This window comes from Zasmidium cellare (assembly GCF_010093935.1).
Source record: "Zasmidium cellare ATCC 36951 unplaced genomic scaffold M409scaffold_17, whole genome shotgun sequence".
In the NCBI taxonomy this organism is placed as follows: Eukaryota; Fungi; Ascomycota; class Dothideomycetes; order Mycosphaerellales; family Mycosphaerellaceae; genus Zasmidium; species Zasmidium cellare.
This window is the reverse complement of record NW_022986961.1, coordinates 271,736-284,095: the sequence shown is the minus strand read 5'-3', so window position 1 is coordinate 284,095 and position 12,360 is coordinate 271,736. Positions and strand designations below refer to the sequence as shown.

At 55.4% G+C, this 12,360-nt stretch overlaps 5 protein-coding genes across 5 annotated transcripts; 2 read left to right on the top strand and 3 right to left on the bottom strand.

Annotated features, from left to right (window-relative positions):
* Positions 1-878: 878 nt before the first annotated feature.
* Positions 879-1,211, bottom strand: M409DRAFT_36673 (uncharacterized protein; the record flags this gene model as incomplete). The annotated part of the gene is made up of 1 exon (XM_033810594.1): positions 879-1,211. The coding sequence occupies one exon, from the start codon at positions 1,209-1,211 to the stop codon at positions 879-881; it is 333 nt and encodes a 110-aa protein (XP_033667694.1).
* A 3,344-nt stretch (positions 1,212-4,555) lies between these two features.
* M409DRAFT_66373 (uncharacterized protein) lies at positions 4,556-6,560 on the top strand (the record flags this gene model as incomplete). The annotated part of the gene is made up of 4 exons (XM_033816911.1): positions 4,556-4,643; positions 4,691-5,406; positions 5,511-5,630; positions 5,685-6,560. The coding sequence occupies 4 exons, from the start codon at positions 4,556-4,558 to the stop codon at positions 6,558-6,560; spliced, it is 1,800 nt and encodes a 599-aa protein (XP_033667693.1).
* A 176-nt stretch (positions 6,561-6,736) lies between these two features.
* M409DRAFT_22857 (uncharacterized protein) lies at positions 6,737-7,686 on the bottom strand (the record flags this gene model as incomplete). Its single annotated transcript, XM_033806524.1, has 4 exons — positions 6,737-6,841; positions 7,250-7,348; positions 7,410-7,553; positions 7,612-7,686. The coding sequence occupies 4 exons, from the start codon at positions 7,684-7,686 to the stop codon at positions 6,737-6,739; spliced, it is 423 nt and encodes a 140-aa protein (XP_033667692.1).
* Positions 7,687-8,611: 925 nt separating this feature from the next.
* M409DRAFT_54584 (uncharacterized protein) lies at positions 8,612-9,400 on the top strand (the record flags this gene model as incomplete). Its single annotated transcript, XM_033812757.1, has 1 exon — positions 8,612-9,400. One exon carries the CDS (start codon positions 8,612-8,614, stop codon positions 9,398-9,400), a length of 789 nt encoding a protein of 262 aa, XP_033667691.1.
* Positions 9,401-10,162: 762 nt separating this feature from the next.
* On the bottom strand, positions 10,163-11,413 carry M409DRAFT_22855 (uncharacterized protein; the record flags this gene model as incomplete). The annotated part of the gene is made up of 1 exon (XM_033806523.1): positions 10,163-11,413. The coding sequence occupies one exon, from the start codon at positions 11,411-11,413 to the stop codon at positions 10,163-10,165; it is 1,251 nt and encodes a 416-aa protein (XP_033667690.1).
* Between the last annotated feature and the right edge of the window lie 947 nt (positions 11,414-12,360).

Here is a 12,360-nt window from a genome sequence, read left to right as displayed (position 1 = left end):
TCGAACTGGTGAAGCCATTGACGAGTGGAAGAGGCACTACTCTCCCGGTCATTGCCAGTCTGAACAGCACTCAGACCTTGCCTTCACTGGTGGTGACGACGACTTCGACATCTTTGGCTTCGGCGGCGCAGCCTGCTGATGCAACTGCGACATCATCACACTCTGGCGCTGGAAGTCCGCCACGACGATTTGATAGAGTAGTGAATAGCTTGCTTGGATGCTGGATCTTGTACATAGCTTTGGTAATATGAGCTGCACGTTTGTTGAGCTGTAGAGTTGGAAGGGTTTGGCCATGTGGCCAGCATCTGGTACCTGAAGCTAGTGACCCAACCTGGAGGATTGACTTCGAAATGCGTCGGTGGGATTGGAAGAGACTGAGAGCCTCGTGGCTTCGACAACTCATTCCACGGTTCAACGAGAAGTCAATGGCAGACAAGCTTGAAACATAAAAATGGACTTGCAGAGTCGTCTTCAAAATCGAACAAGTCCGAAAACCTGCGAGCTTCAATCAAGATGTCTATCAACAAGAATGTTAAGGAACGATGACAATGTGGTGGCAACGTGTGGTATCGACAAAAGACGCACAGGCCTTTGCACGTTGCCACTGTAGTGTTTGCCGTGCATGACTCTGTGTGCGCCCAGGCCCTGCCCTTCATGCGAAACGCTCGTTCGCTTTCCAATTTCCCTCTTCCCATCGTGAACTCGTAAAGTTTTGTCGCCATTCTCTGTTGCTGAATGCGATTGCGTTGTGTACGTTTTGTGTGTTGTGCGTGCGCCCCCCCCCCCCCCCCAATATGTAATGCGATGATGTTCCTGCGTCGCGTTGAGATCAACTCCAATAGCCAGCCGAACACTTTTTAGCCACGTAAACGAATGGTTTACATGAAGTCCCACTTGATGCCGTGGACACGGCCGTCGCCGTGGTTGGTGACGGTGTTGAAGAAGTCCTCGGAGAGATCAAGGTCGGCCTTCTCGCAGCCTGGGCAGCGATCGACGATCTTGGCCTGGTATTGAGAGCCATCTACGCCGGTGATGGAGACGTATTTGCCGCAAAGTGGATTCGCGTTGGGGTTGCCATTGTTGTATGAGTCGAAGATGGCCTCGGCAACGGCAACAATCTTCTCGTCCTGGGTGTTGGTCCAGCCGCATGCACCAAGACCGACCGCGTAGTAGGTCAAGTCACCGGTATAGGAGGTGCCAGCCTTGGCCATGCCATAGGTGACGCCAGAGCCGCTGCCAGACGAACCAGAATCAGAAGATGGAGCTGGTGCAGAGTAGGCTGCAGGGGTGGAAGTCGTTGGTGCAGCGTATGTGGTTGGTGGTGGGGGAACATAAGTAGACGTTGGTGTGGTTGGAGTTGGCGCAACGTAGACAGAGGTGCTGCTGGGGGTTGGTGCAACATAAACGGAAGTGCTGCTGCTGGAGGCTGGTGCTTCGTAGGCCGGGGCACTGCTGGGGCTGCTCTCTGCTGGGCTGCTTGGAGGAGTGTACGCTGGCGCAGATGGCGCAGAAGTGGCCGCTGGCTCAACGTCTGGAGAAGATGAAGCTGGTGGGCTGTATCCTTGAGGCTGCTCGGTTGGAGGAGTCTCGCCTGGCTCGATCCAGACCGTCTTGGTGACTGGAACAGTAACGACAGCCTCTTCAGTGTGGGTGACCCAGACGTAATCGCGTTTGTGATGGTGGTGGTGTGGCTCAGCCATTGGGACGGCAGCAACGACCGAGAGGAGGGCGCCGGTCACGGCGAGAACACTGTTGGTGAACATTGTTGATACTGGCGTATTGATAGTCTTGAATTCGTCCGGTTATGGAAGGACTGTGGGTGGATCGGCTTGCGATTCCTGGTATCTTTGTTGATCGGGCAGATTGGCAGCAATGTCCTGACACAAAGAATGTGTAGATCTGTCAAAGATCAAGGAGCGACTGAGGGAGTGAGTAAGGAATGTGAGGGACGAATGTCTTCAAGCCGGTGAAGCGTGCAGAGGGAAACAAAAACGAGGAATGCGGAGGAGGTCGTCCTTTGTAGGGGTAGGGAGGGAGGGAGGTAATCGGGTTGAGCCACCGCCCGCCAGCGCACCAAGGCCTTGGTGAGTCCGTCAGGTGGGCTGAGAGGAACAGTGCATCTGGTCTGTGGGCCGCGGGAGAAGTTCCTGTCGTGCTAGCGACATCTTGCAGGACCAACCACATGCCAGGATGCCGGTCTGTCGCAGAGCCGGCACTCCCCTGATGCTTCAGCCTTCCCGATCACACGCCAATCGCTGTCGCTCCAGCATTCTCCGCACCTGAGCCTTATGCCGCACTAGAAATCTTTGCTGCATATGCTCCAGCTACCTCTTCTGTACATGTAGGCCACGTCGATCGCGTGCAGCAAACCCACTGTTTGCAAGAATCCATTCAACGCAAACTGAGTCCGTGGTTCTGGGCCAGATTCTGCTCGTTTCTCTGCCAGACCGTGTTCCAAATACGGCAGCCGTATCGGCTTTGCTCAGCCACTCCACGCGTTTCTGTGATGTCTCCTTTCGAGCGCACGCTTTGGGCGTCTTCCAGTCATTTCACCGAGCTCACGGGTTTCACCAGCTCGAAGCAGAAAGGTGCGTCGACGCTGCGGGAGTGCCTGAGAGACAGGCCAATGGGAGGGAGGACGAATGCAAGGAACGTGAGATTAGCCGCATGGATGGGACCGCTCCTTGCCACGTTGACCTGCAGCCACGACTTCTGAGTTCTCCTTTGCCAGCGACATCAACAAAGCTGCGTCGCATCGCACCCCGATCGTTTTGCGCCTGCTGTGGTTTGCTGAGCAAGAAATGCCGCACCCCATCGCCCAGTGATCCATCTCGGCGACGACGACTTGCCGGGCGGTCTTCCGAGCTGTGGTCCTGGTTCGGAGGCGGGCTAGAGGGCGCGGCAAGTGGGCTCTTAACGCACGCTTCAAACTGAAACCAGAAGGTCGAGGAGTCGTCTGCTCAACTCCGGTCCAGTCTCGATTCCCTCGCCGCCGCAGTTTCTTCCTGGTCGCTCTCTGCAACCGGCCGTCGAATCAAATGTTGGATGTGACGAGAAGGAAACCTTCCCAGCTGCAGTGTTGCAGCGCCGAAATTGCAGGTGGAGTTGGTGCGCAAGCATTCTCATTGGTGCGCATGTTGCCATCCCGAAGCCGATCCGGTTCACAAGGTCCTGGCATTGCGTGCCTGAGGTGTTTTTCGGTTGAGATCGCAGCACCTTCCTTTCTGTTCATTCACTTCACATGAAAATTTACGGCGATCACCGAGGACGGCACTTCACCACAATCCAGACGTCTGGACACTCGCTCTCGGTGCGTAGCTTCCCGTGGGTCAGGACAAGACTCGACACAGACTCTGCTCGACGGTGCATCACGCAATGTCTCGTGGCGTACGCCGATGACGGGTAATGGAGCAACAGTGGACGTTTCTGTCGGACGTTGGATGGCACGCGGACGAACACGATGACAGGTGTGTGGCACTGCACAAGACGACCTATTGTTGCATTGTATACAGGGCATTGCAAATCTCGACGTTGACCGAAGATCCATCTCCACAAACAACGCTGTAGCTGCGGTTCTCGGCTACCACATACTCCAGGAATGCACGCTTCTCAACGCATCCCGCCTTTCGGCAGGCGGGCTACAGTCTTGATCGCCCGGTGTTCGCCGAGCAAGCTGCTTTCGCAGTTCATCAGGCAAAAGACTGTTGAACACCGAGACTAGAGAGCTGGGCGAAGCGGCCAAAGGCGTTTGCCCCCGAGGCCGTGCTAAACTGCTCCATCCCGGCGTGATTCCTGGATTCCTGGCGTCAACCACTCTCCAGCACAGTTTTCAACACATTTGGAATGGTTCAATTGATGGAGCTGGTGGCCTTGTGTGTCTCATCCTGCAGGACGTGTCGCTGGCAGACGTTCCCTCAACGTGCTTGTTGTTTCGACTCCGGTTCACTGGACCGCCAAGGTGCATGCTCGGTAAAGTCACGTCGTGACCCTTTCTCACGACAGCTACTGGATTCTTGCAACTGGCTAAGAGGCTACAAGCCCTTGTGCACCAGATGTGAAGACCGCTTATGTCTCAGCACCACTCCCAGGTCATACAGCACACGGGTCTTGTGGCTTGGTGGCAGTCAGCACGCGCATGCCTCAAAGATGCAAAGCGAGAACAGCATGGAGGTCAGTGTACTGGTTCTGTTTGTTTCATGTGCATACAAAGCGTCGTGTAAGCGCCATGCCTTTCGTCCTGCAAGCTGTGAAAAGTCCGAAAGAACCTCCGTTACCACTGATGAAGATGTAGGCCCTTGAATGACCTTGACGAACACTCGTGATTTTCCGAAACCAGATTCGAATCCAACATACGAATCGTAAATGGCTTCTGACCCAAGTAATACGACTCGAGGACGTGAAGCCCTCACTTTACGTAAGCTCCAGCAAAATAGGCTATCGTCGTGATTGGAGCTACTGCATATGAAGGAGCTCATCGTGTTGCTCAAAAACACCACAAGTTTCAGGCTTCGTTACACAGAGAGAAGAGTACAAGCGATCACCAGAGCGAACCGTAATGTCTTTCCTAGCCATTGAGGGTTACCATGCGTTTGTGACCGGGGCGCAAGGCGGAATCGGGAGGACCATTGTGCAAGAGCTACGAGGTATGCTATTATCGCGATCTCGCGAACGCAGGCTGACATGCAATTAGCCAATGGATGCAAAGTCACGGCTCACGATCTCAAGCCCGCACCGACTTCTGAGGACGCCGACACCTTCAATGTCTCAGGCGACATATCAAACGAGGAATCCATCTCGAAAGCCATGCAGTCGGCGGTGGAACGGTTTGGACCTATCAACATTCTCGTGGCCAACGCAGGTATCACCAACGAGGCCAGCCACCCAAACATCTGGGAGCTGCCGCTCGAGACTTGGGAGAAGGTGTACCGTGTCAACGTTCGAGGCTGCTTCCTCACAATCAAGCACTTCATTCGAGCCGCCATCCGCGCACAGGAGCAGAACGGTGGCAAGGAGCTGGAGAACCTGTCCATTATCGTAACGGGCAGTGAATGCGGCAAATTCGGCCAAGCAGGTCACTCAGAGTATGCAAGCGGGAAAGCAGGCCTACAGTACGGACTGGTGCCTACTGTTAAGAACGAGATCGTGCGCATCAACTCGAAGGCGCGGATCAATGCTGTTGCGCCTGGGTGGGTGAACACAGAGCTGATTGGGGAGCGACTGGACGATCCAAGGGAGCTGTACTTTGAGGGTCAGGGGACTGTCGCTCTCAGGAAGATCGCGAGGCCAGAGGATGTGGCGACAGCTGTATGCTTTCTTGCCAGTCATCGGGCGAGCGGACATACAAGTGGGCAGGTCATTAGTGTTGACGGCGGCATGGAGGGTAGGGTGGTCTGGAGAGAGGAAGAGGTGATGGGGAGCGCTTTCGAGGGAAGGAAGGTGTGAAAGCTCTAGTGGGTCTTGTCATTGGCCGCACCTGCCACTTTCGTTCTTGCGTTGTACAAACTGCACAGCTACCCGACTCTCGACCCTTTTACATATACCATCACCACATATCAATCATGTCTCAAACAAGCCCCCGGGCCAAGATCAACATCGCACTCGGCATCGACTTTGATGCCATCTCTGGTTGGGTACAGGATGAACTGTATCTTCACATCCCACGCCACCGCTAACGTTGTTCCCAGCTAGGGACCGGCGCCCATCCCAACAACACAACATCAGATTACTCTGCTGGCTACTTCAGTGCGCATGTCGGCGTGCCTCGCCTGCTGGCCCTCTTCGATCGCCTTCAAATCTCCGACAAGGTCACCTGGTGCATACCTGGACACTCGATCGAGACCTTCCCATCCCAGACCCGTGCTATTGTTGCCTCGGGTGCCGAGATAGCCCTGCATGGTTACGCCCACGAGAGTGCCCGCCAGATGACAGGACAGCAGGAACGTGACGTGCTGGAGAAGTGCATCTCTCTTGTCGAAGGCCTTACAGGAAAGAGGCCGCGAGGATATCGGGCACCGCTGTATCAACTATCGGAACGAACCATCTCACTTCTACAAGAATACGACTTCCTCTGGGACTCCTCACTCTCACACTACGACAGCGTACCGTATTTTCTCCCCAAAGATCCCATGCCAATCAAGCCAATCGACTTTCGACCAGACGCCAAAGCCGAGGAGTGGATGCACCCTTCGCCGAACTTCAACGACTTGCCCAAGAGCGGCTTGATCGAAATCCCCTGCAACTGGTATGCCGAGGACATGACGCCTCTGCAGTTCTTCCCCAACACTCCCAATTCGGCAGGGTATGTAGACGTTAGGGTAGTGGAGAGGATGTGGATGGATAGGTTTGAGTGGCTCAGAAAGGAGATGGTAATGGGGACCAGGAAGGATGAGGTGATAGTGTACAGCCTGGTGATCCACCCTGACACCAGTGGGATGGCGCATGTGATAGGGATGTTGGAGAGGTTCTTGGAGTGGTTACGAGCATTCGGCGAGGAGGTGGAGTTCAAACGATACGAAGACATCGCAGAGGAGTGGAGGGCAACGCGCGGAGGTGAGAAGTAAGTGTAAGCCGCTCGATCACGAATGGTTGCATGGAGTTTACGGACATTCACAGGATTGGCCCTCTCATACCGTAACAACCATACTCGACGCCACACAAGCTGCAACAACCTCCCCCAAGAATCCCCAAAATGGCGGCCGATCGCCGACCATGCAAAGCAAACCAACATTTCCGTCACCTAAGGCCCGCATAGGTTCTCATTGATCGAGCATTTCGGCACTTGACCGCACATGGTCTCCGCGAAGTGACGCCAGTCGCACTTCATGGTGTCGCGGCGCTGTGACTAACTCGCATGGTTAGTTAAGAGCTCGCCCGCCTGTCAAAATCGCACCATGTTTACGGCCCGCAGGCGTCTGGATTGTACGAGCATTTTGGCATTTGGCCGCATATTGTCTCCAGGAAGTGACGCCAGTCACACTTCATGGTGCTGCGGTGCTGGGAATGACTCTCTTCGACCCCAGCGGCATCGCGTGCCTGTTGGGCACCCAATCAGCCAGGACCCGCCTGCATTCGGATCGATCGAGTATCTTGGGACTGCGCCGCAGAAAGTTTCCAAGAAGTGAAGCCAGTCACAACTGGACCCGATCAAGACCGACAAGTCACAGCAGACTCTGCAGCGTGGGCGCGGCAAGTTTTTCATGGTCCCGTACTATTCAAGGCCGACAGCGGAAGGAAAATGGTTGCCACTCACCTTATCGCGCAAATGGGCCATCTTCTCCTTCACGACGGGAGACAAGTTGTCGTGCCACTCCTGGGCGAGGCCGTCGAGATAGGTCGTGTTGGCGAGGTTCTATCGAGAAAGGGGTGTCAGTATCAACAGAAGGGACGCGAGGAATCCGTGACGGCCTTACACCGACAGCATCCTCCGCAACGCGGGTGACGTCGGCCTTGTAGCTCGCGATCTCCTCGTTGGTGAGGACATCGGCCATGGCCGCTTGGAAGTTGTCGCCGAGTTCCTTGGCTCGGTCGAGGACGGCGAGGCGGGCGTCGTTGGCCTGGTATATTGTTAGCCGTGGGGAGAGACGGGACAAGTAGGGGATGTTGGATACGTACGGCAGTGTCCACTGGGGAAGTGGGAAGGCTGCTCACGCCGAGGATGAGGGAGGCGAGGATGGTGGTGAACTTCATCTTGATTGCTGTTGTGAAGTGGTGTTGTAGGTGGATTTGGAAGTATTGCGATAAGTTTTGGTGATTGAGAGTGATGGAGAAAGGGAAGTGAAAGGCGCACCCTCGAGTGACTTTTAAGGACTCCGTCAAAGGCACCATTTTGCAATTTCTACGTGGAGATGTGGTGCGTACCAGCTTCGAGATCGTGGTTGCAACTCAAGAGCTACTCATTTACTTGAATAGGTACATCGTTATTGGTCGAGGCAGCATACAGTCACTACCCCATCCCTAGCAACGAATAGGAATTAGCGTATATGTCAATGAAGCTTTGAACTTACGGCCATGTGACAGCCCCTTTTCCCAGAATTTTACGATTCAACGTCACGAGAGGATTAAGAACTGTACAGACATGAGCAGGCCAACCTATCGACGAGCGTACATATCAGCCATCATGACGAAATTCTTTCACCTCCCGCGTTCCCATCGACTACGACCAGAAGATTACAACTTAGAGGCCATGTGGCCTATCCGTGGCATGGACGTGCAAAGCCTGTGGGAGAAAGAATTCAAGAAAAGCGACCCACGAAATCTCTCGATAGATGGGAAATAAAAGGTACTGAGTGCCTCGCCTCGTCTTCCATGCAGCCCATCGACATCGTTCTTCCTTTCCTCCTCCGCCCCAGTCCCGAATCGACATCAAGATCAAGATCAACACCAACGTGAAGCTCACCACTATCCTCGCCTTCGGCACCGCCATCGCAGCAGCATCCGTACGTCCAACCTCTCAACCTCCACGCAGGCACAATATCTCCCCTCCCCCTTAGGCTACAAAGACAGTCCAACTGACCCAAACCGCCCACAGCCCTCTCCAGACCACTCACCTCACCAAATCATCTCCTTCACCTCCCGACCCTCGCCATCCACCACCACCTCCTCCACGGTCGGTATGCTCCCCCACATGCAAGACAAATTCCAAGACATCCTCTCCGACCTCAAGCGCCAGGAAGCCAAGTTCCGGGCCTTTATCCTCAGTGGAATGGAGACGACCCCCGACAACGCCTACGTCGAGCGACAGCACGCAGAAATTCTAGCAGCGGGCGAGCCTGAGATGAAGACAATCACCTCCCCTTCCACCACCTCCGCCTCCTCTACCGTCGGCCGCATGCCCGACATCCAGGAGGGATTCAAAGACATCCTCGAGCGCGGGACAGAAAAGATCCGTGTAGCCCACGAGAAGCTGCTCGACGCTCTCGAAAACGCATACGCCAAGGCGAGGCTCGACGCTCTCGAAAACGCCTCGCCCATCGAAAGCAACGACAACGACAACGCCTCCGCCTCCGTCAACGATCACCAGCAACAAGAACAACAACAACAACCCACATCCCTCATAGCCTCCTGCAGCATCAAGATGCTCCCCCCCTCCGACAAGGAAACCTTCCCCTTCTCCTCCTTCCTCTCAGACACAATCACCATCCACCCGACCCCGGAGGAATCCGACCAACTCGCCTCCATCCTCCTCAAGTCCTTCGCCCGCGAGAGATCATTCCTCCTCTTCCAGGACTCCGTCGCCACGACCTGGGAACAATGTCTTTCTGACGACGAGGGGGAGGCGGGGATTGAGATTGCTGTTGGTGGGGAGGAGGACGGACGTGCAAGTGCAGGTGCAGATGTTAAGGGGAGGGAAGGAGGATCGAGGAGAACTATGGATCATTGGGGCGGGAATGCTGTGGTTTGATCAAGGGTTTTGCAGGGCGGAGGGAGGGAGCGTCGTTTGGCGCGGCAAGAGGGATCGTGTTTGCTTGCGGCGGTGGTATTGTGTATGGTCGAGGCTGTTGTTCAGATATCGCTTTGATGTATGTTAGCAAGTTGTCTCTCGAGAGTCAACCCTATCCAAAAAAAGTGTACAGTAGTGTCATATATCGCAGTAGATAAAAGGTTGAAAAGTCATGAACCGTAATAAATATTCAAGGGGTATGTGATCGCGCATGGCAGCAGCCAGCAGTATTAAACCTACAATGAGGCGTAGTAGTAGTGATTGGGTAGTAGTAGTAGTAGTAGTAGTAGTAGTAGTAGTAGTAGTAAAAAAATCGTTGAGGATGAGCTGTAAGTGCTTCGTTTTCCCCTTTTCTCTCCCCCTTTCCAAAATAAACACACGCAAAAACAAAAGCCAGTAACAGTTGGAGGTATTGGTTGCTCTAAACAGAAATAATCAGCTTCTGCACACGCGCGCCGGCGATGCTGCCCACTGTGCACCCTCCTCTCATCTGTCCAAGAGTGAACGCCATCGCCATGATATCGAACCAGTCGCAGAGAGCCTCGGTCTTTCGCTCAAAAGGACGATTCATCCCCAACACTTGCAAGCCGACTAGCCGGTCGAGAGTGCAACCAGAAGCGTGGTTGCTTTTGGAGTAATGGGGGAATCGTATCCAAACGAGAGTGGTATCGTTGGCCGTTATATAATGCTTTTGTTTTGTACACATCAAGTTCTCGAGGCCGTTTAAAAGTTCTGGGCAATACCAGAGTTGCCTTGCTGGTAGTTGCCAGGCTGTTGTATCCGCGTGTTGCGTCGCGCAGAGACGTCTCGTACGACCGGCATGCCGTTGTCGGGGGCATTACCACCGCCGTAGGTGCCGTCGCCGTAGGGGCCGTGCTGGCTATAGCCGAAGCCGTTGTTGGCGTTGTAGGCCTCGTATGATGATGCCATGCCGCCTGGTGGTGCTGCGCCATCGGATACATCTGAGTGACCGGCAGCAGAGTATGTGGATGATGCGTTGGATGGTCCTCGCTTCATGCCAGGCTGGTTAGCACTGGCCAGGGGCGCCTGGCCGAGAGATCCAACATCATCACTGTTCATCGTCTCTCGTCGGTTGTGCATCAAAGCGTCGCCGCTATTGCCGTCAGAAGCACCACCGGTAGGCGAAACACCTCCGCGGTACGGGTTGCTGCCTGTGTCCGAGAGCTGACCTTGCGTGTGGCCTCCTGAAAGTGTGGTCGACATCTTGCGGTTCGACGCGCCTGCAGCACCCCAACCCCTGTAACCGCTGCTGTGGTCTTCTGACATTTCTTGACCGCTCTCAGAGGCCACTGTGGGCAGTGTAGGGTCGTTGTTGGGGTTGAAGCCATAGTCTTCGACCTCCTTACGGCGCGCTTCCTCTGCTGCTTTCCTTTGCTTGCGCTTCCGCCAGAAAAAGATGCCAGCAAGGACGAGAAGCGCAACTACTACGACTGGTACGACCACAGCGACGGCCGTCGTGCCTGCAGTGCTCAGACCGCCACCGCCTGACTTGGAATCCTTGGTGCCGGTATTAAGGGCTGGCGATCCAGAGGTGGTGGAAGACGCGTCCGATGTCGATGCGGCCGAGGTTATAGGGACAGTGGTGGCATCTTGGGTTTGGGTCACGACGACAGTGACCGGGCTTGCGGAGGATCCATCGGAGGTCTGGCCGGTGGTGACGACGGAAGTAAAGACGCGTGTGGTGGCCGGTTGCGAAGATATCGAGATTGTCGTGGTGGAAGATGGCTGGGTGGCGCTCGACTCGACGGTGGTGGTGGATGAGGGCGAGAGAATGGATGACGATACGGCCGAGGAGATGGAGGAAAGGATGGACGAAGATTCGATCGAGGATGATGTCGAAGAAGTGACCGGCGGTGGAGTCGAGGAGGACTCGGTGGTGGGCGGGACGCTGGAGACTGAAGAGGTGGACGGGTCAGCGCTGGTGGTGGGCGGGACGCTCGTGCTCGACGACATGGTGGTGGGCGGCGTCGAAGGCGACGAGGACAGCGACGAGGTGGAGACGGAGGAGGCAGAAGATGCTTTGCGGGCGCATTAGTATGCCAACGGGCGACTGATTGCTTCGGCTGGCACCAAATAATAATGCGACAGACAAGAGGTGCAATGGGCAGTCAGCAGCGCTGGGAGAGAGAGGACGTACTGGTGGAGTTGGACATGGTGACTTCTCAGCGCAGTACACTTGGCCGCGTGATGTGACTGGCCAGGGCCAAATTCGCGGGCACCAAAGTCTAGGGCCGGGCCCAGGCAGGCAAGGGACTGTTGCTGCCCGTTGTCCGCTGCCGTGTCGAAGAAAGAAAGTGTTGTATTAAATTGCTGGTGGCGGTGGTGATGAATGAGCGTCGGCGCGGAGAGGAGAGGAGGTGGTGTCGAGGACTGCGAAGTCGAAGGGCCGCTCGCTCGCTCCTGGTCCAAGTGTGTTTCCGATCCTCTCTAGCCGGGCGAGGGTGCCAACTGCGGTGGGTCTTCTTCGTACGCGTGCTCCCGGCGACTCGAATCGAATCGAATCGATGCGCTGCTGCTGCTGCGCTTCTCTCTGCTGCCGGCGCTTGTTGACACAAAGACGGTGCGGCGAGAAAGAAAGAGGGACAAGCAGGTCAGGTCAGATCAGGCTGGCCACCGCCGTCAAAGAAAGCTGTCGGCCACACCTGGTCGGATAGGATGGATGGATGGATGACTTGCTCGACGCTGCTGCTGCGCTGCTGCACCGCACGCCGCTCGTCTGCTGCAGGGCTGGGCTCGTCAAGCAAGTGGGAGGCTGCGCGTTATCGCGGTGCTCAAGATTGATCAATCAAATCCCAACGCCGCCGTCAGCCCGTCCCCAATTCACGACGAACTAGCCTCACAACCGCCTAACGCCCGCCAATTTAATCTCATCAGTTCCCGATCCGTCCTAACACACGTTG